General features: G+C 40.8%; 2 protein-coding genes across 2 annotated transcripts; one reads left to right on the top strand and one right to left on the bottom strand.

Annotated features, from left to right (window-relative positions):
- The first annotated feature begins 327 nt into the window (after positions 1-327).
- Positions 328-6704, top strand: LOC143298815 (endoplasmic reticulum membrane protein complex subunit 7-like). Its single transcript, XM_076611802.1, has 4 exons — positions 328-561; positions 1610-1868; positions 2961-3041; positions 3821-6704. The coding sequence occupies exons 1-4, from the start codon at positions 344-346 to the stop codon at positions 3950-3952; spliced, it is 690 nt and encodes a 229-aa protein (XP_076467917.1). The 5' UTR covers positions 328-343; the 3' UTR covers positions 3953-6704.
- A 4774-nt stretch (positions 6705-11478) lies between these two features.
- On the bottom strand, positions 11479-19072 carry LOC143298992 (heat shock protein 83-like). The gene is made up of 9 exons (XM_076612051.1): positions 18915-19072; positions 16682-17201; positions 16161-16378; positions 15485-15709; positions 14411-14767; positions 13896-14043; positions 13398-13666; positions 12658-12991; positions 11479-12340 (listed from the first exon to the last, which is right to left on the bottom strand). The coding sequence occupies exons 2-9, from the start codon at positions 17199-17201 to the stop codon at positions 12228-12230; spliced, it is 2184 nt and encodes a 727-aa protein (XP_076468166.1). The 5' UTR covers positions 18915-19072; the 3' UTR covers positions 11479-12227.
- Between the last annotated feature and the right edge of the window lie 1269 nt (positions 19073-20341).

Here is a 20341-nt window from a genome sequence, read left to right as displayed (position 1 = left end):
TGCATTTTATAATCTATTACTTCACCCAGAAGGAATTATGATGAATCTGTTTTTTAATTCTTTTTTTTTTCTTCTTCTTTTGCCGTTTTGTTTTTGCTTCAGTTTTTTTTTCTTGTTTCCCCTCCCCGGCCGTCGCACCCCTCCCCCCGTGTTTCTTCTGTGAATCTTTCTTAATAGTTTCTTCTTTAATTGTCAAATGTACTCTCTGTGGGTGTGTGTGTGTGTGTGTGTGTGTGTGTGTGTGTGTGTCTGTGTGTGTGTGTGTGTGTGTGTGTGTGTGGTATTATTTTTTATTCACAATTCTGGTAATAAGACACAGAAGTTCTCTCCCACCACAAACAACATGGCTTCAGCGTTGCAATTTGTGACTTGCAATCTATTTGTGATTGTTTCTTTAACCTATGGACGCTGCTCGGAAGTCGTTCTTGATGCAGCAGAAAGAAACAACTTGCATGGTTACACGATCGAGGGTAAAGCATACGTATCGTCCACGAGAGAAAAAGACTGGGTGTCGAACACGAGAGTTCTTGTGGAAGGAGGGAAATACCGAGGCTTTCTCAGGTAAAATCTAATTAATCACAAAAACCATATCACGGAGGTGGATTTTATCATATTTATGTCTTTTTGTTCAATTTTTGCCACTTTCAGCGCATCCACCCGAAGTTATTATGCTCATCGCCTCTTCTCCTTTTGGGGCGTGCACGCACACATACACACACAGCATCAGTGTAAACCGTGTATATACTGGTTCAAACCTATTTAGAGCACCAAGCAGACACAGGTTTCAAATTAGAAAATAAAGAATAAAGGCAACAACAAAACGAGCTTGTGCTTAACGGCTAACCAATAGTTAATGCTGTCCGAAATCTGACAATGTCCAGGGCTTGGATAATCAAGATGAGGGTAGCTCAATACTCACCTACCAATGTTTCCCAGGTTAGATACCCCACCTCCCTCTCCCCACTGACTGTTAAAAACTGCTGACTGCAGCAGGAGGGAACACAGCCAGTCTAAACGAACTGAAATAATTCTAAGTACATGGAAACAGCCTGCAAAATGAAGAAGGTGGTGCACATAAAACACACACTGAGCCGTAATACTGGCAGGGTTTCATCATAGCTTTGGACAAAAGCATCATAAAGTTCTGTAACTGTATAACTAAGATATTGCTTTGAAAAAATATATACTTCAGTAAAACAATGAAAGTGTACCTAGTAATTAGATAAATGGTTTTTTTCTTAAGTGTTTGGACACTGTGCCATTGATTTCCAAAATGTCTTTGATTTTACTTGAGCTAGAAGTAAAACATACATCCTAAGCTTTTGAATTTTCAGATGAAACCCTGGACAGTACTTATTTATGAAATATTGGAATGATACTCAAGTATGAGACTGCCTTTTTTTTTTTAATTGCACAATTTACTCATTTGACAACAAGGGAGTCATATTCAGAGATTTACAAGAATATTATTTATAAAATTTACCAAAGCAATGTCAAATAAATTTAGTCTAACTTACTTGGAACTATCTCTTTGTCATTACTGAGTTCAAGAATCCATTGTCATGGTTGGATCTACTGATCTAATTTAGTTGAAAATTTTCTGTTGCAGGAATGATGGTTCTTTCTCAGTGAGCGGTCTCCCATCGGGGTCCTATTTGGTGCAGATTGCCAGCCCCACATACTTGTTTGAACCTCTGCGTGTGGACATTGCATCGTCAGGCAAGATGCGGGCACGGAAGGTGAACCGTCTGCAGCCCACAAAGCTGCAGACTGTGCAGTACCCTCTGGAGTTCAGAGAACTGACCAAAGCAGCTTACTTCCAGAAGAGAGAGGAGTGGAGAATCACAGATTTTATGTTCAATCCAATGGTATGTTGTATGTGCCACAGTGATTGAAAAAACTGACTAGACACTAAGTTACTTAGGGATGATAGAACACTAAAGGCTGCACTTCCATTTTCTAAAGGACAGGGGGTGGGAGTGTTTTAGTCTTTGACTATTTATTTCATTCTTTTTTTTCTGTCAACCTAGTTACATATCTATAAGTAAATCTATCATAGACCACAATGCAGATTATAAATAATGTAGTGGAAATCTTGCAGTCTGAGTTAATTTAAGTATTTTAATGTCCAGTAAGTTTAAAATCAGATGAATTTACATTGCATCATTAGTTGACTATTACACCTAATGTATCATCACTGCTAGTGCTACCAGAAATGTTTCAGTGATATATACTTCTATAGGTTTGTTCTTTATTTCTTTTTTTGTGTTTTTTTTTCCCTCAAGGCCTGACTAAGCATGTTGGGTTACACTGCTGGTCAGGCATCTGCTTGGCAGATGTGGTGTAGTGTATATGGATTTGTCTGAACGCAGTGACGCCTCCTTGAGTAACTGAAGTGAACTGAGATAGTGTTCATTAAAATTTTTGAGTATGGGTTTTTTCTTCTAAAATTATCTATCTTCTGAGTATGGGGTTTTTTTTATTCTTTGTCTTTTTATCTATCTATTTATTATCTATCTATATGATTATTTTAGCAGCTATATAAAACATGAGCACTTCATCCATTCTCCACCTTACATTATATTTTTACATAAAAGAACTAGAATATTGGAGGGGGGGGGCTGTTGGAGAGTGGGAAAGCTTTTTCAGTTGGAATTATGTGAACTGAAATTTACATTAAGTTATAGTATACTGACAGGCTTAATTTTGTTACTTTGTTTTGAACTTCTAGCTGTACATTGTGTTCACACAAACCTTCTTACTAATCTTAGCAATAAGACTAAAAAGAAAAAAAGCTGTATTTTTCCTAGCATTGCATTGAGGGTATAAACAAGCAACAATATAAATTATAATACGTGTTTGTTTGTCAATGGGATCACTACAACAGTGCAAGCACTACCTTGCGAGAGAGAGAGAGAGATATTCTGTGAATGACTGAGTGTTTGTGGCATGTACTGCAGGTGCTGACAATGGTGTTGCCACTGCTGCTAATCATGGTGCTACCAAAGATGATGAATTCAGCAGACCCAGAGTCTCGCAGGGTATGTTGCAGAGTACTTACTGTGTGTGTGAGAGAGAGAGAGAGATGGAACTGAATCATTAATGATTTTCTTCTACCGGTGGAGCAAGATTTTAGGGGGGGGGGGGGGGGGGGGGGGTTGCTTGTTTTGGGGTTTTTTTTTACCTGAGCTATGTGATGAGTGATATAATAACTAAAAAACAATCTCTCTTTGTGTCTTTTTTTTTTTTTTTTTTAATGTCAAATGGTCTTCTCTATGATAATTGGAACATTTGGGTCAGTATGGTTATGTGGTTTGCAAGGATTGTTTGCTTATCTTATTTGTTTATGAAATGGTATTATGAATTTTTTTTACATGCACACCTTATATTTGTATTCTTATCAGGTATTGAATATTCAAGACTACGACTGTTTATAATGATAATCATATTGACAGTGATATTAATGATAATGGTGTGCTTGTTATTACCTTGTGCTTTTTCTTTAGTTCATTCTGAGTTGTCTGTCATGTCTGTTCTGTCAAGACATCTGATTGTTTGTCATATTGTGTATATTCTCGTTTTCCCCATCTTCTTTTCTTTAAGTCTTTCTTTGTATTTTCAGTTTGCTTGGTGATATGACAGTAATTCAAATGACTACATACTGTGCAGTACTGAACTATATACACCTTGGATCTCTACATTGTTGGATTAAAAAGGAGGGCATATACATAAAAAGCCCAGAGCCTATAACTTGGGTGAAAATATTCCTGTACATATACAGTCAAAGTGTTGTTTTTAATGAGCATCACTGTGATTTCAGGAGCTAGAGCAGCAAATGAACGCAATGAACCAGAAGCCGAACGTGCCAGACATGTCAGAAATGATCACCAACTGGTTTTCCGGAGGACAGAAACCATCCAAGACTAAATCTTCAACTAAACGCAACAGTTAGCTGAACTGATTTACAACAGCAATGATAGCATTGTTAATTCATGATGTGTTGTCCTTTCTTTGTTGTGTGACGTGTTGTTTCTGTTGGTCTGTGATTCCTGTCTGTGTTTTATTATTCAGAAAAATTAAGGCAGAGAGTGGACTGAACTCTATGCATGCATGATGCGTGTGTGTGCGGCAGAGTAATAATGTGGCAGAGTAATCAGTACATTGATTGTGGCTGGTACGAGGATGATGATGTGATTATGTGCATGCATGCATGTTTGTTTATATATCATTATATGTGTGTGTATCGATACATGTATATTTTCATGTATGTGTTAATGTGTGTTTTTGATAAGGTAATATGTTTCACATTCATTGATATGCATTGTTGAATTTACTCAGTGTAGGTATGATTATCAACATGTAATTTGTCAAACCTGTACACTGTTATTGTTGTTTCAGTTTTTGTTTGCTTGGTTATTTTTCAGTGTTTTAATCAGAGGGCTAGTCATGCAATTGACATACACATCTATATGGTTTTCATTTAATTTGAACAGACACTTCAAGTCCTTATCACCAGTTTTGCGGTTCTCATTGGACATAACAGCAGATGGGTGCTGTTTATATTGTCAGACTGTTCTGCACCATCTGAACAGAAAAGAGGACCTACAACTTCAAAATGACTTCTGCCTACTTAAAACCTGGGCCTCTGACTGGGGCATGAAATTCAACCCAAAGAAATGCTATATCCTCAGCATCCAACAGTCCTCCAGCTACAACTACTCCCTTTGTAATACCCCACTCCAACATGTTTCCTCCAACCCATACCTAGGCATCATCTTTTCCAATGACCTGAAGTGGGGCACCCACATTGCCAACATCTTGAAGAAAGCCTTAGGCTTTCTCCACAGAAACCTGCGCTTCTTTCCTCAACACTGCAAGAAAAACACATATCTAGCCCTCATCCACCCACTCTTAGAGTATGGATGCATCATCTGGTCACCATACCTACAGCAAGATATAAACCAACTAGAAAAAATCCAACGCCTCTCAGCTAGGTTTATTACTGGCGATTACACCACAAGAACCCCTGGTGCCATCACCAATATGTTATCTACCCTGCAGCTGCCAACGCTACAGAAACGTAGAAGTGATCTACGCCTAACTTTTCTGTACAAGGTGGTTGAGGGGTTAGTACCGGCCATACCGCCTACTGGTTTCCTGACTCCACACAAAGAAGGACGTTGCATCAAACCTTGCGACTTTAAAGAATACGACGCAACAAGTGCCATCTCCAATCACATCAGGAACAATTCAAGATCCTTTGTAGTAGGCAGATCTCAGACTGAGCAGTTCAGAAACTCCTTCTTATTGGCACTGTTCGTGACTGGAACCATCTGGATGAGGCAACGGTGACAGCAACATCTGTCGAGAGCTTCAAAGCACGGCTCTCAGGACACCAGTAATGCTAGGCTGCGCACTCCCCCCCACCATTGCGTTTATGTCATAAGTGTCTGTAGCAACGTATTCTACAGATACAGATACAGAGGACAAGAAAATTTTCTTCTTAATAGATGTATGTACATGTGATACGTTTGTGTATGTGTTGTATTCTTTGCCTGTCATCCATGCCCACAAACTTTTTACCTTATGCTCCCATGTGTGCGCACACATATGCATGCATACATACAGCACATAGACACACAGTCGCCTGGTTCTGGAATAGCAAAAAAATTCCAGCACAGTGTTCACTACTTTGAATAATGATTATGGTATGATGAGCACATGACTTTGTGGATGCTGGTGGTTTCACATTTGAATTTGTGACTTGTGGATTCTTAAGATTGTGTCTCAGACTTTCCAAAGAACTGATTTCTCAGTTGATAAAGGCATCAGTGCACGTCATGGGTTTTTGAAATGAATAGCACAACTCATTCTCAGTAGCACCATACTCACAAAATCTGATTTGGGGATCAGTTCTTCATGAGAATAAGAGTCATTCTTTCATAACTGTTTTTTTTCTGAATATCCAATCCTTTCGGCAGTTGTCCATTTGTAGGGATTTTGCACTGGTTCATGGATTTTATCAGATTATCACTGACACTTTGGAAAGGAGCATACATTGAAATGTTCATGTCCAGTGATACCCTTTTTAATACATTCCACAATACCAGCTTGTTAATTTGTTATGGACTGCATGGCACTTTTGATGATAGGCTTGATGGTAAATGTTTTACAGTGGAGGGTAGAGGTGCATCTTATAGATTGCTGAATAGAGGCCCTGTCATAGGTTGAGGAGAACACTGACAATAAGAAAGAAGTAAAGCATACCAAATTATCAAAAAGTATGTAGACTGAATTTCATCAATCAGTTTTGAGATGAAATAAAACCAGAAAAAAATATGAGATGGAAAAACAAACAAAAAAACAATACCACCCAAGGTCAAGGTCCTGACATCATTATCCACACCCATATCACCTCAAAAGTATTGTCTCAGTTTTCATCTCTTCATCCCAATCAGTTTATAAACCCAGTTGATTTGCAAGTCAAAGGATATTTTCTGTAGCCCTTTCCAGTGGCAAATGTATGACTTTGAATTTGAAATTCTTTTAGATGTCTGTTCAGATTTGCCTGTGACTATTATACATGTTCTTTTTTCTTTTATTCAGAGAGCATTTAAATACTCTGCTTTTCCACTTTGTTGCTACAGTTGCTCCCAGCTCTGAATAAAGAATGTCCAGAATAAGCATTGCCTGTCTGCCTGTATCTTCGGATGTCTCTGCCTGGTTTTTTCAACTGTTGATGCTGTTGCATATTTTGTCAGAAACACAAAATATGCATCTCTCTCTCTCTCTCTCTCTCTCTATATATATATATATATATATACATTATTTATATCGCCCATATATCTAGATATATATATGTGATAAGAAACTAGGGAGAGCTGGACAGTACAAGGTCTTCAGAGAAGAAGCCCCCCTCAGTCAAGTGATTCGGCCCTTAACTCCTTACACTCTAAGGGGGCCAGGCTGCACCCAGGTCAGGACTCCTGGATGCCTTTGTATTGCCACCTTTTTTTTTTTTTTTTTTTTTTTTTTTGTTCTGGACCTCAGCAGGTTTGAACCCACACCTCCAGGGTGGTCGCCACTTCAGGACTGAGTCAACTTTCAGGCAGACGTTTTAACCACTGAGCGACCATACACCTAGACTAGATCCAGCTGGAATTCTTTTCTGTTGCTTCTGCCATTGCCTTGAGAGCCCTTTTCCTCTCTCTGCCAGAAATCGACAGCTGTTTCTTGTAGGCAGATGCGCTCACAAACTCTCTTGCACCAATTTCTATGGCAAGAACTTTGGCTTGGAAGCCAGTTTCTCTAGGCTGCTGGCTAAACTAGCATACTACTCAGTCTTGTAGATGCTGGCTTCCTCCATTCTGCTTTCATTTGGCACAGTGAGCTCCGTCAGAATTGGCTATTCATTGCCTTGGAGTGGAGTACTATGTAAGGTCTCATGTCACTCTTGCTGATGATTTCCGGGTGTTTCTTCCCCTCAGGTAGGTCAGCTGTGCATTCCCAATCTTCAGCACCATCCAGCAGCCCACGTTTCCATGCTTTGAATGTTACATCTGTTCTTGGCCAGACTTTATTGTCTTCTGCAGAGAGGAACTCTACTGGAGCTTGTGGTAGTGTGTGTGCTCCTTGGACAGTGCTCACCATGTGTGCAATTTCTTTCAGCACTTGGTTGTGCCTCCGTGTGTACCGTCCATGGCTTAACACAGCTTTGCATGAGGTGAGGACATGTTCCACTGTTTGTTTGCTATGACAGAGCCCTCTGCATTCCCCCATTTTACCAAGTTTGTATTCGAGGGAAGGATGTTGTACACAACTCTGAGGCTGAAGCTGAAGCTGAAAATGTTCCATATGTCGATATAATCGCCCAAGAGAGGTAATAGTTACGTCCCTTGGTGCTGTGGTCGTTGCAGATGGGTTGGGTGCGTTGTGCGAGTCACACGTGTTTCCCAGCGAGTCACTGTCCTCCCCAAGTAGCTAGAGAGTATTCCTACATAAGCAAGCCTTGCGCAAGGTCATAGACGGTAGAGGCATGCTGTGTGAGGGGCCCATAAGTGTCGCGGGCGCCGTCATAGGCGAATGTTGCGGCGGTCCGTCGTACCAAGGGAGGTAACTGCTCCGGAAACCACATGTGGGAGTGTGATAGCGTCCTTTGACGCCGTCGTCGCTGACAAGAAGAGAGAAATTTTGTGCGTCTGTCTTTCCGCAAAGACACCAGGGAGGACATCCCTGCCAGAGTCATCGATAGCCGAGTTCGGTGGAGCCAGTCTTAGGTAATACTCAAGAATCCATACCTTTCTGTAATGGTTTAATCAAGATGTGTTTTCGATTTATTTCAAATTTATGGCCAGACGTGAGGATGCAGTCCATGAGTGTTCATGTTAAAACCACTCAAACCTTTTTTTTTCTTGCCTAACTTCATATTTTCACACGGCTTACCTGGACCAGAGAACCTTCTGTGACTTGTGCAATGTGTGAGTGTATGTGTGTGCGTGCGAATGTGTGCACACATTAAAAAGTGTGTCTGGTCTGTCTATAATATCTATTTCTTTTGTAAGCATATTTTCTTTGTATCCTGAATGTCTGTAAGACATTATGAGAATCATATATTCAGTTTGTAATCATAATTCATTATATCAGCTGTGAAGCCGTGCAGTTGATGGGGGTGCAATGTGCTCCAACCTAAGCCTTCCCTGTACCATTTCATTTTCATTCATTTTCTGCATGAGAGATCTCATTTTCATTCATTTAAATGTTCAACAGAGCAAAATCTATTGAAGTAAAGGAGATCCTTTGATTGAAAAAGCTGGACATGATTCATCTTGTAACAGCCACAAGACTTCAGGACCAAATCGAGTTACTGGTTGGAGTGAGCTGAGGCAATTATCACCTGAATGACAGCATATCTAAATAATTAACCCTTTCGCTGCCAGGAAAATAAGATTTAAGTGAAATCTATTTGCCAGGGTTTTTTCACAAAAAACGGGTATAAATTTTCAAAAAATTCTGTGCTCTTTGTTATTGGAGAAAGACCCATAAAAGTATATATTTTCTGAAAGGTAAATGAATAAAGAATACAAAACACATGCTGTTTTCCCATTTTATATATTTTTAGTGACATGCTGTTGTTTTGAAATCAGTGTTTTGTTTTTTGTCACATTTTCAACTTGTTCATTACAAACATTAGTCAGGTAATTTGCACAAAAACATAATATTTTCTGGACAAATGGATATCTGCAAACCCAAAATCATACTAGAACAACCACAATATATATATATTTTTTAAGAGATAGATACACAATACATTGTGACTTCTCCAAGTGATAAGATGGATGTGAGGCCACGCCCCCTCAGTCTCCACCCCCCTCCTCCTCACCCCTCTCACACGGTCACTTGATTCAGTTCTCATCAGACCGCGTTGGCTGCGTGCCAAGACAATCGCTCTGCTGCTAATTCGGTCATCTGTCGTCTGCTAAGATCTGTACAGCCGGCATCACTCACTGACAGTCGCATCGTGGCCACTCTCTTCATTATTCATTTATTTTCTATCAGATCGTCCTATAAATGTTCATCTCTATCTTCTCCTTCGAATTTACGCTTCAATTCTTTCTGAGCATCAGCTAAAGAAAGAAATCATGGTTGATTTAGTTCGTCACGATCGCATGTCTTGAACACGGCGTCAGTCCGACATTTTGTTGAGCGAGCGAGGAGAGAAGTCAGGCAAACACTTGGACAGTGACCCAACCAAAACGTTCAAATAAAGGACTGCTTCATGACGTAGATGGGGTTTCTAGCTATGAATAGAATCTAGAGAGATTCCCCAGGCTAAAGCTACCACTATTTTTGCCAAGGAAGTGAATGCAAACCAGGGAAAAGTCAGAATATTTCGATGACGAGTTATCTCGTCATGCAGGCAGCGAAGCATACATGCTTGCCATGACGAGTTATCTCGTCATGCAGGCAGCCTAGGGGTTAAAACAATTGTCATGATCAGCTAATTTTATTAGATCTTGAAGAAGCAGAATTTAGAGTAATTATTTTCGAAGAGCAAATGTTACAAGAGGTTAGAAACAGAAGTTACATTTAATTTTAACAATATATTAAATCCGGAAAATGTCTTAATTTTCTCACGTACAGGGTCCATACAGGTTTGGTTTAAAAGTTCATAATTCTTGACTTTTGAAAAAATTTTCATGCCATTTCCAGGAATTTCCAAAACAACAAATAACTGTTTTTCTCACAAAATTTCTTCTGTTATCATAAAATGAAAATGGCTAATTCTGCGGATAAAACAATGTGCTTTGCATGTCCAAAGTGGAGCAATCAGAAAGTCGCAATTATAAATGATAATGTCTTAGCACCACAAGTGCGCACAACTGGTATTATTCCCTTAGATGAAACCTTGCAGCTGCACTTTTTTAAAAAGCAACATTATACCACTGATGAGGGTCCAAGATAAAAAAATTTTTCTTCAATCAATACATTTATTCATTCTTTGATTACTTATCTTTTTGTTTGTCACCGTCTTGTTGGGTTTTCAAGTTTGGTTGCTTTTTTTTGGTTTTGTTTTTTGTTTGGTTTGGTTTGGTTTTTAAGGTCTAAGCGCGTTGGGTTACACTTAGATGTGGTTTACCGTACATGGATTTGTCCAAACGCTGTGAAGCCTCCTTGAGTAATAAACTAATCAATGCATGCATTTGTATTTTTTACAGCTTTTTTTTAATGAACGACTTTTCAAAACTTCAACCATAATTCCATGACATTCCCGTCCTAGAAAATAGGTTTTCAAATTCCACTTCTTCCAGGATTTCCATGACCTGGTCTCCATTCATTTCTTTCACAAACGTCACCGTTTCAACGAGTTTCACATCAATCCTTTTTGCAATTTTACCTTGAAAATATATTTCTATCTCAAATTCATAACATTGGATTTTATAGGAAATTTTCTATCTAAAATTACGTTTAAATAACATACTTGTGTGATTAAATGTTAATTTGTTATTACCGTTTGTCACATGATTTCTCTGTGTTAATCAGAGCCTGCTATCCCTGGGTAGAGCATGTGATGTTGCCATTGTGCAGAGCCTCCCATAGTTTTTTTTTTAAATATGTGCATTTGTTTTAACTGGATTCTCCACATTTTGCCAGAGAATTCTTTATCAGTTTATGCCTTATGTTTATATATATATGTATATATAAAAGTGCATATTGCACATAGGGCCAAAATTAATCATTTCAAGTGAATGATTTACTCACCCCACCCAACATTTTAGAAAGCAGGAGGCGTGGTGTATACAGATTAGTCTGTACGCTTTGATGCCTCCTTGAAACCAGAACTGATGGAAAAGTATCTCCAATATAAGCATCAGCAGGGTTCACTATTTTAAAATGTGGATAAACAGAACAAGTAGCAATATGCTAATCAATGATTCTGCATGTAAAGATGATCAAGTATACAACATATTTCACAAAAAAAAATTTTCAATTATTTATTCTTGATTTTGCCAATGCACAGTGTCATACATCCGGAAGAAAACACTTCCAATGCAAAACAATACAACTGCATGAAAGGGAATGAGAATGTAAACCCTTACATTGTTGGAACAACAGCAATTTCAAATGGGAAAAAAAACACACAATGGCCACATCCCATCACATCAAAATCCAACTGGCACACACATTTGTTCACACTGTCAAACCATCTGATTCACCCCAACCACTTCTGACTCAAAACCACACATAACCCACACCTGAGAAAACTGCCTCAAGGTTTCTAGGACTACCTGACCTTACACATAGTAGGGGAAACAAAGGGAACCATACATGCACCATCTATCCTTTAAAAAATAAACACACTTAACCCCTCACTTGAGTCATATTAGCAAATAATTGGAGAAGCATATTATGCCAAGTCAAAAACATAAAAAGAACTAAGTTTTTGCTATATATTTAGACAAAGAGATATCCCCATTGTTGTGCAGAGGATGGGGTTATTTCAGATGGATGTACTCTGTGCAGATAACAGTCCATGATGGGAAAATGCTTCACTGGAGAAAGTTCGACTGTCTGGACACGACCACTTGGCATCCAGATGCAACACCCCACTAGCAGTTAAACCTAACCTCATAAGCACAGACTACTCCATCCTCGCCCTGCCCTCTCTCTTTGTTCGGTTCCCTCCCTAGCTGTTTGTGGTCAGTCTACCCGGCAGGAATGTTCCAAGTTTAGTCAACCTCTTCCATTCGTGAAGCATCGTCTTCGTCGCCTTCCAATGGGGGCATGTCATCTGTGGTTGGGGCATCACCAGACTCTGGCACACTGTCGTCCTCATCAATACCTGTGAACAGACAAATATTTTCCTTCAGCATCTCATGTCACCAGTTACCTTTCATGCAAACTTAACTCTTCCAGCTTTGGTATCACGTGTGCATCTTTGCCACTGCAAATTCCTCTCCTGAACTGTTCCTGTGCATGTGCTTGTTTGATTAAAATGTCCTTTTTCAAAAGAACACTAACACTGCAAAATTAAATTGATCATTTCATTAGGACTTAAAAACAGTTCCTTTAGAGTTTGGAATGTGTGACATTAAAGACATTATGAACAGATGGAACATAACATCCATTACAGTAATCCATCAGGACATGACGACTCACCCAGACCGAGCTTGACCATGCGGTGGATGCGGTTTGCGTGGGAGGTGGGGTCCTCCAGAGTGAAGCCAGAGGACAGCAGAGCTGTTTCAAACAGCAGCATGCACAAGTCTTTCACAGATTTGTCGTTCTTGTCAGCATCACACTTGACCTTGAGGGTCTTGACAATGGGGTGGTCAGGGTTGATCTCGAAGTGTTTCTTGGCAGCCATGTAGCCCATGGTGCTGGTGTCTCGCAGGGCCTGGGCCTTCATGATGCGCTCCATGTTGGCTGACCAGCCGTACTGGGAGGTCACAATGCAACAAGGAGATGACACCAAGCGCTGAGAGACCGTCACCTGTAAGACAGCAGAGTACTTCTCTTGTTAAACATCATAAATGTGAAAACAAATCCAAGGCTCATACAGGTACCTAAATATGAGGTAAAGAATCAATTCTACAAACATAAAAGAAAAGCAAACAGATCCTAATGAAGCACATTTGAGTCTTGTAGTGAAAATAGTCCCAACTTTTACAGTTAACTGCCATGCATATACTCCCATCATTCGAAAAAAGAAAAAAAGAGGGTTCACATGTGTTTTTTTTAATGCAACAAAACTACAACCACTTACTGAGGATTATACAGAAAAATATTCAACCCTGCTCCAGACACCTTCACTTTTCAAGAGAATATTCAAATCTCCAACATGGTAACTACTTTTTTTCAAAGATGTTTTCTCCAAAAAGACTTAGCAATTATCCTACCTTTTCCACCTTCTTGTCCAGGATCTCCTTCATGGCCTTGCACAGCCCTTCGAACTCAGCCTTGGCTTCCTCAAACTTTTTCTTCTCGTCCTCATCCTCGGGCAGCTCCAGTCCCTCCTTGGTGACACACACCAGGTTCTTGCCGTCGTACTCCTTCAGCTGCTGCACGCAGTACTCATCGATGGGGTCCACCATGTACAGCACCTCAAAGCCTCGCTTCTTCACACGCTCCACAAAGGCAGAGTTCTGCACTGCCTCACGGCTCTCCCCTGAAACAACAAAACATTCAGTTCTGCACATGACCAAAGTCAAAATTTCTAAGATCTAGTAAGCCTCAAGATGTGTTCGGCAGCAGCTCACAATTGCAACAAAATATAAAGCGATTGAGAAAGTACAGAGAGAGATGTACCACCTCAAAATCTCCACTTTCACAATGATCCAAATCTGCCTGACTGAAAGCAAAACATTCACACTTTACACAACAGCCAGTCCACTTACCGGTGATGTAGTAGATGTCTTTCTGGTTGTCCTTCATACGGGACACATATTCTTTGAAGGTCACCATCTCATCCGCAGACTGGGAAGAGTGGTAGCGCAAGAAATCAGCCAGCTTCTTGCGGTTGGTGCTGTCCTCATGGATGCCCAGCTGTCAAAAAAGATATACTCTGTGTTAATATATTTCTTGCCTATAAAGAAACCCAGTCTTGTCACACACAAAAATACACTGTGGGGAACCAGTACAAAATGCAGAAGAAACGCTCAAACCTGCACTGAATTTCACTGTTCAGCATTCGAACTGGGTAAGCAAATCCATGAGACATGTACTTATTCCAACCTTAGACCCATTATTTCTTCCGTTAACCTCGTATTTCATGCCTTATTTCGAGACCAATGTTATTTACAACCATCCATCCACAGACAAACCCAAAACCTTTTGCTATCACAATGCAAGTGCACTAGTGAAAAAGACGTCCACCTACTTGAACAGTGATAGAAAAAGCAAACAGCCTCACCTTGAGGTTCTTGGAGAACTGTTCGTAGAACTTCTTGTAGTTGTCTTTGTCCTCAGCCAGGTCATCAAAGAGCTCCATGCACTTCTTGACAAGGTTCTTGCGGATCACCTTGAGGATCTTGCTCTGCTGCAGCATCTCACGGGAGATGTTGAGGGGCAAGTCCTCAGAGTCCACCACACCCTTGACAAAGTTGAGGTACTCTGGGATGATTTCCTCGCAGTTGTCCATGATGAACACACGGCGCACATACAACTTGATGTTGTTCTTCTTCTTCTTGTTCTCAAACATGTCGAAGGGGGCCCGTTTGGGGATGAAGAGCAGGGCACGGAACTCCAACTGACCCTCCACTGAGAAATGCTGCACACACACACAGTACATCGGGCTATGTTATTATTGTAAACTATACCATGAAACAAAGTAACTATAAAATAAAGATTTCCCCCAAAACAATGTTCACTCTAACATACCATGAACCACTGGTGCAGACTCTGTCATGGAGGTCTGGATTCTGTCCTTTCCAAACTAATAGTTGTCCCACACAGAAAAATTTAAAGTACCTGCTGCTAACAAGTCTCTCTTGGTAGTTACCTCCCTTCTCTTTACAGAAGCTGCATCCTGTTTCCCAGCAGTCATATTGGTTTCCTGATCTGTCCCACAGTAGTGTCTGTTGTTGGTTTATATATACTTTTTCTCTTTTTCTATCCTTTCACTGACTCCTTGTTAATGCCAGAAGCCAGCCCAGATCTTGATCAGTACACATGCAATGCCCATACTCTATGCACTGCCAACATCACTGCTTCGACTCTTACTACCTCGGTTTACACCAGTAAGTTTTCTTACTTTTCAAACTATGTATATGAAGAGGTAAAAAAAATTTTTTTTTAAAGAACCCTGCCCTCCACACACATTCCTCCCATATTCTATGGACTACATCATTCACCATCATAAGCAACAGTCTTGTCCCAAATTGACTGGCATTTAACACACCAAACACAAATCTGCAAACAAGTGTATGGCGGACAGTGTGATGTCTTCTTGTGCTTGTTGTTCATGTTCACCTGGACCAGCCCTTACCTTGACAGCCAGATGGTCCTCCCAGTCATTGGTCAAGGACTTGTAGAACTCTGCGTATTCCTCAGAGGTGATGTCGTCAGGGTTGCGGGTCCACAGAGGCTTGGTCTTGTTCAGTTCTTCCTCCTCCGTGTACTTCTCCTTGATGGTCTTCTTCTTCTTCTTGCTGCTCTTGTCTTCATCCTCATCTTCCTCATCCAGGTCTTCAATCTTGGGCTTCTCCTCATCCTGTTGAGTAAACCATAAACTTACATTAACCCCTCACCCTGCAATTATCCTGTCACCAAGGCAAAGACCATCCTACAGTACCTTATGACAGGCCCATCTTATGACAGACCCATACATTTCTATGCTGATTCCCAAAGTCAAATTCAAATCCTGTCATTCAGTTTTATGGATATCACACTGATGAATGCAAGCTAAAGCGAGCAACAAATGAAGAACCTGTGCCTTAAGTATACCAATTTGCACCAAAGCATAATCCATCTTGATATCTTCAAAAGTTAACTTCTTCCAGCCTTCATGGCATGAAAACTAGTATGGGAGTGGCCCCATAAGACAAGAGTTAAATGTGAACATGGCTGAATGGGACAGACAAAAGAGTTAAATGTGAAAGTAGCTGACTGGGAGATACTTCAAAGTACAGAAAAGCTTGTCTGAAAGGATCAGACAGACTAACCTTGGCCTCCTCCTCCTTGTCCTCTTCTTTCTTCTCCTCCTCTTCCTCGTCATCCTCCACTTCCTTGTCCCGCTCTTTCTCCACCAGCAGCTTGATGGGATAGCCGATGAACTGGGAGTGTTTCTTGATGACATCCTTGATGCGGCGCTCTTCCAGGTATTCCTGCTGGTCTTCCTTCAGGAACAGAGTGATACGGGTGCCTCGCCCCATGGGTACTCCTGTAGGATATGAACATATTTTACCATCAGTCACTGCTTGCAACAACTCTTGTGACATGAGTTACTTGAACTGTTGACAACAGTAAAAAAAAATTTTCCTACCAAAGCACCTAAAATATTCACAATCCACCTAAACGCGCTAAGATCACCCAAGAGATAAAGAATATCAGCCAAGGAAAAAAGATCAATTTTCAGTTTTCTTTACATAAGGTAGACAAAAGTTGACGCATTTTATGATCAAGACAGAAAGGAAACAACATAACTTTTATTTTCTCCAACATTTCAGTTCCTGTTAGCACTTACCAGTGGCAGAGGCAACGGTGAAGGAGCCTCCAGCAGCAGATTCCCAAGTGTATTGCTCGTCGTCATTGTTCTTGGATTCCACCACCACACGGTCAGCCACCAGGTAGGCAGAGTAAAAGCCCACACCAAACTGACCGATCATGGAGATGTCAGCACCAGCCTGCAGAGCCTCCATGAAGGCCTTGGTGCCAGACTTGGCAATGGTGCCCAGGTTGTTGACCAAGTCTGCCTTGGTCATGCCGATGCCAGAGTCCTCGATGGTAAGGGTTTTGCGCTCTTTGTCAGGCACAATTTTGATCTGGAGGTCTTTGCCACTGTCCAGCTTGCTGGGATCCGTCAAGCTCTCATAGCGGATCTTGTCCAGGGCATCTGACGAGTTTGAGATAAGCTCACGAAGAAAGATCTCTTTGTTGGAATAGAAGGTGTTGATGATCAAGCTCATCAGCTGAGCAATCTCTGCCTGGAAGGCAAAGGTCTCCACCTCAGTTTCCTCCATCTGAGCAGTGTTCTGTTCTGGCATCTGAAAGCAAGATAATCGATTTAGAAACTTTATGCAAGACCAGTCAAGCACAAAACTGAACATAAGACTGTTTAAATGAAGGGAATGAAATACTAGACCACGGGAGAGTTCCATAATTATGACATTGAGGCACATCACATGAAATATGCTCTAGAAACTGATCTGCTCTCCCAAATTCTTTTTTCGACTGTTTGCAATGACCCAAGATGACCACAGAAATCTCCAGGGTCGATTTGGATGCACTGGATTCTAGACATAAATCAGTTATCTCCACCAGCGTGATGAGAATTTGTAAAGACATTTCTGCATTAGGAAATTTCTTAAGATATCAAAACATTGCTGAATCATTTTCCAGATATTGCATTTTTGATTAAATGAGCATTCAACTGTCACTGGCTAGCAAAGAAACTGTTTTCCTGGGTAAAAATTTAGGTGCCAATGCTAGAGTTACATACTTTGAAAAGGGATGAATAAAATTATTCAGATAAAAATTCATTTTCAAAACTATACACAATACCTGAGAGTCTTCAATCTTCAAATTGGAAGAGTCATTTTCAAATGATTCTAAATTTCCCCCTGTCATCGTCATATGGATGAAATGGAAACAAAAACAGATATTAATTTTGTCATATTTCAAATGAGTGGACGGTACCCTGGGAGATTAAATATAGGGTTGCCATGGTTTGCCCAACTTTTAAGGTGAACCAATATCAATATAATGAAGTTAACGTACTGAACCTGAACCAGTTTTTTACTTGATACTTGATGTTGTCGGTGTTTCAGACTTGTGGTTGCAGGTCAGCTCACCGGTCGGTATGGTGGCCATATCCACATTCTTCTTGTCGGAATCTAATTCTATTTTTACATCTTCCTTAACGTCTTTCATTTACATAACATGGGTAATGTTCAAGTTCCTTCAACTTTAGAATACTAAACTCAGGGGGGCTGTTTAGACGAAAAACAAAGGGTATTTTAGGCTCACCTCGATGCGCGGAGTTGAATGGAACCCTCAGCTAAGCTCTAGGACCACTCCTTTCCCATGAAACTGCGACAAATACACAGCAAGCTGAGTACTCCTTCTCCACCTGCACGCCATTTTGATCGCAGTCAAAATGGCTTGCAGGTGGTTGCTCTGGCTGTGATCGGCTGAGCTTACTGTGTATAAAATTGTCGCAGTTTCATGGGAAAGTAGTGGTCGTACAACTTAGCTGAGGGTTCCATTCAACTTAGCGCATCGAGGTGAGCCTAAGACACCCTTTGTTTTTCGTCTAAACAGCCCCCCTGAGTTTCGTATTCTAAAGTTGAACATTACCCATGTTTTGACTTGTCTCCACCAAAAAGAGGTGTGGAGTCGCCCTGAACCACGTGCTTGTCATGAGTCATTAACTATGCTGCATGTTAATTGGTGCCATTGCCTACCAATGCTGATGAGATCGATTGTCACAAACTTTTAGATCATTCGTCTGTCTCGAAAAACAAAAAAATCAACCTTATAATTGCATTACGCGTAATGACGGTAACAAAGCATACGAGCAACAAAGGACAACCGGCATGCGAATCTTAGCCAACACAAAACCGGTGAGACGTTGAATAATGTCAGTTTTTCTTTTCATTCATAAAATGTAAACTGACATCTAATCTTCATGAAACTGCTGTTAATAATCTGTGACCAATAAATTGCTAGCTAGGAATCGTTCATCTAACCAGCCTTACCTTTGTAGGTTAAGATTTTCTTCGACCCGTCCGTCGAGCACGCTCGCTTGGTCTGATTAGCGAAGTGAAAGCTTCACAATTTGCGTTTTATGAAGCACGCATTGAGATATTTCAATTACTACGCTATGTTCAGGCTCTATCGAGTATTTCTTTCAATTATATTCATAATAAGGCAAACAGTTTGTGGAAAATTACTTTCTTTTAATGGTGATTAGAATGAATAGCTAACAAAAACAATATTCATTAATATTTAGCAGTTTTTAGTATAGGACTACATTCTTTTTGAGCGTATGAACAAAACGTAAAAAGTCAAAGACAAGGAAGTGACGCAGCGGAAAACCCAGCGAAGTTCCTGTTCGGGAATGTTCTGGAACATTCCTAACTTTCGTTTTCCGAGAATGTTCTAAATATAGTCATTGAGGCTCTGTTCTCGATGCTTCGCAGTTTCCGTTTGGCGTCTTTGAACAAAATAAATTTGTTATTCGTTGATTTTCACGACCAACAGCAGGTTGCTGACTCTCCTTCTTCAAGTGGAAAATTAAAGTGTCTTCAAAACCCACAGCCTTCAACGGTTGCAGATCGGTTGATGCCACAGACGTGTGGTTTTGTTATTTTGATCGATAGTTTTTGTTTATGAATGAATATAAAAATTGCGGTAGGCAGGGTGCAAGTGTCAGGCGAAAAGACTCGACGGTGAACAGGCCTCGCAGGCGTCTCAGAGCATCGATCTCGAGTTAAAAATTGAAATGAAATAAATCTTTTAACAAACAAATCTTCGACACGGGATCGCGATCGACCGATGGAATGGACTGGAGTCGGACTGAACTAATTGCCTGCATGGTCGCTCATGCAGTGTTTTTGTTCCAGCACTCGGCCTCTTTACTCTCTCTCTCTCTAGTCTCATGAATTCAAAATGTGTCAGTGTATGGCAGTGCAGTGTGACCGGCTTGACTCGAGTGTCGCGGCGTCAGCTCAGTAGTGTGTGTCAGTGTGCCGGTAGTGTGTGTGTGTGTGTGTGTGTGTGTGTGTGTGTGTGTGTGCCACGGTCACGTACGTTGTGTGTATGTGTGTGCATGCGTGCTAGTGCGTATTTTCGGGCCGCCGCGGGAGGGGGGAAGGGAGGGGGGTCGTGGTCACCGTGGCGGCGGCGGGTCGTGTGTATGTGCGTGCGTGCTAGTGCCGGTGTGTTACATTAATTGCCGGTGTGTGTCAGTGACCGTGACTGAACAGATTTTTTGAATGGTGCGTGCAACAATATAGTGGTACTCATATGTATGCTGTGTATCAGTATATCGATGATATTGACTGATAATCAGTTGCGCCGGGTACTTGAAGTTCCCGCCCGGCGGGTCTGGATTGACGAACATCAACTGATTAACTTTTATGAAGCCACAATTTTCTCAGTAGTGACTCAGTTACCCGAAAGG

The sequence above is a fragment of the Babylonia areolata genome, chromosome 24 (assembly GCF_041734735.1).
Source record: "Babylonia areolata isolate BAREFJ2019XMU chromosome 24, ASM4173473v1, whole genome shotgun sequence".
NCBI classification, from domain to species: Eukaryota; Metazoa; Mollusca; class Gastropoda; order Neogastropoda; family Buccinidae; genus Babylonia; species Babylonia areolata.
The sequence above is the reverse complement of the archived record's forward strand: the minus strand, read 5'-3'. Positions and strand labels throughout refer to the sequence as shown.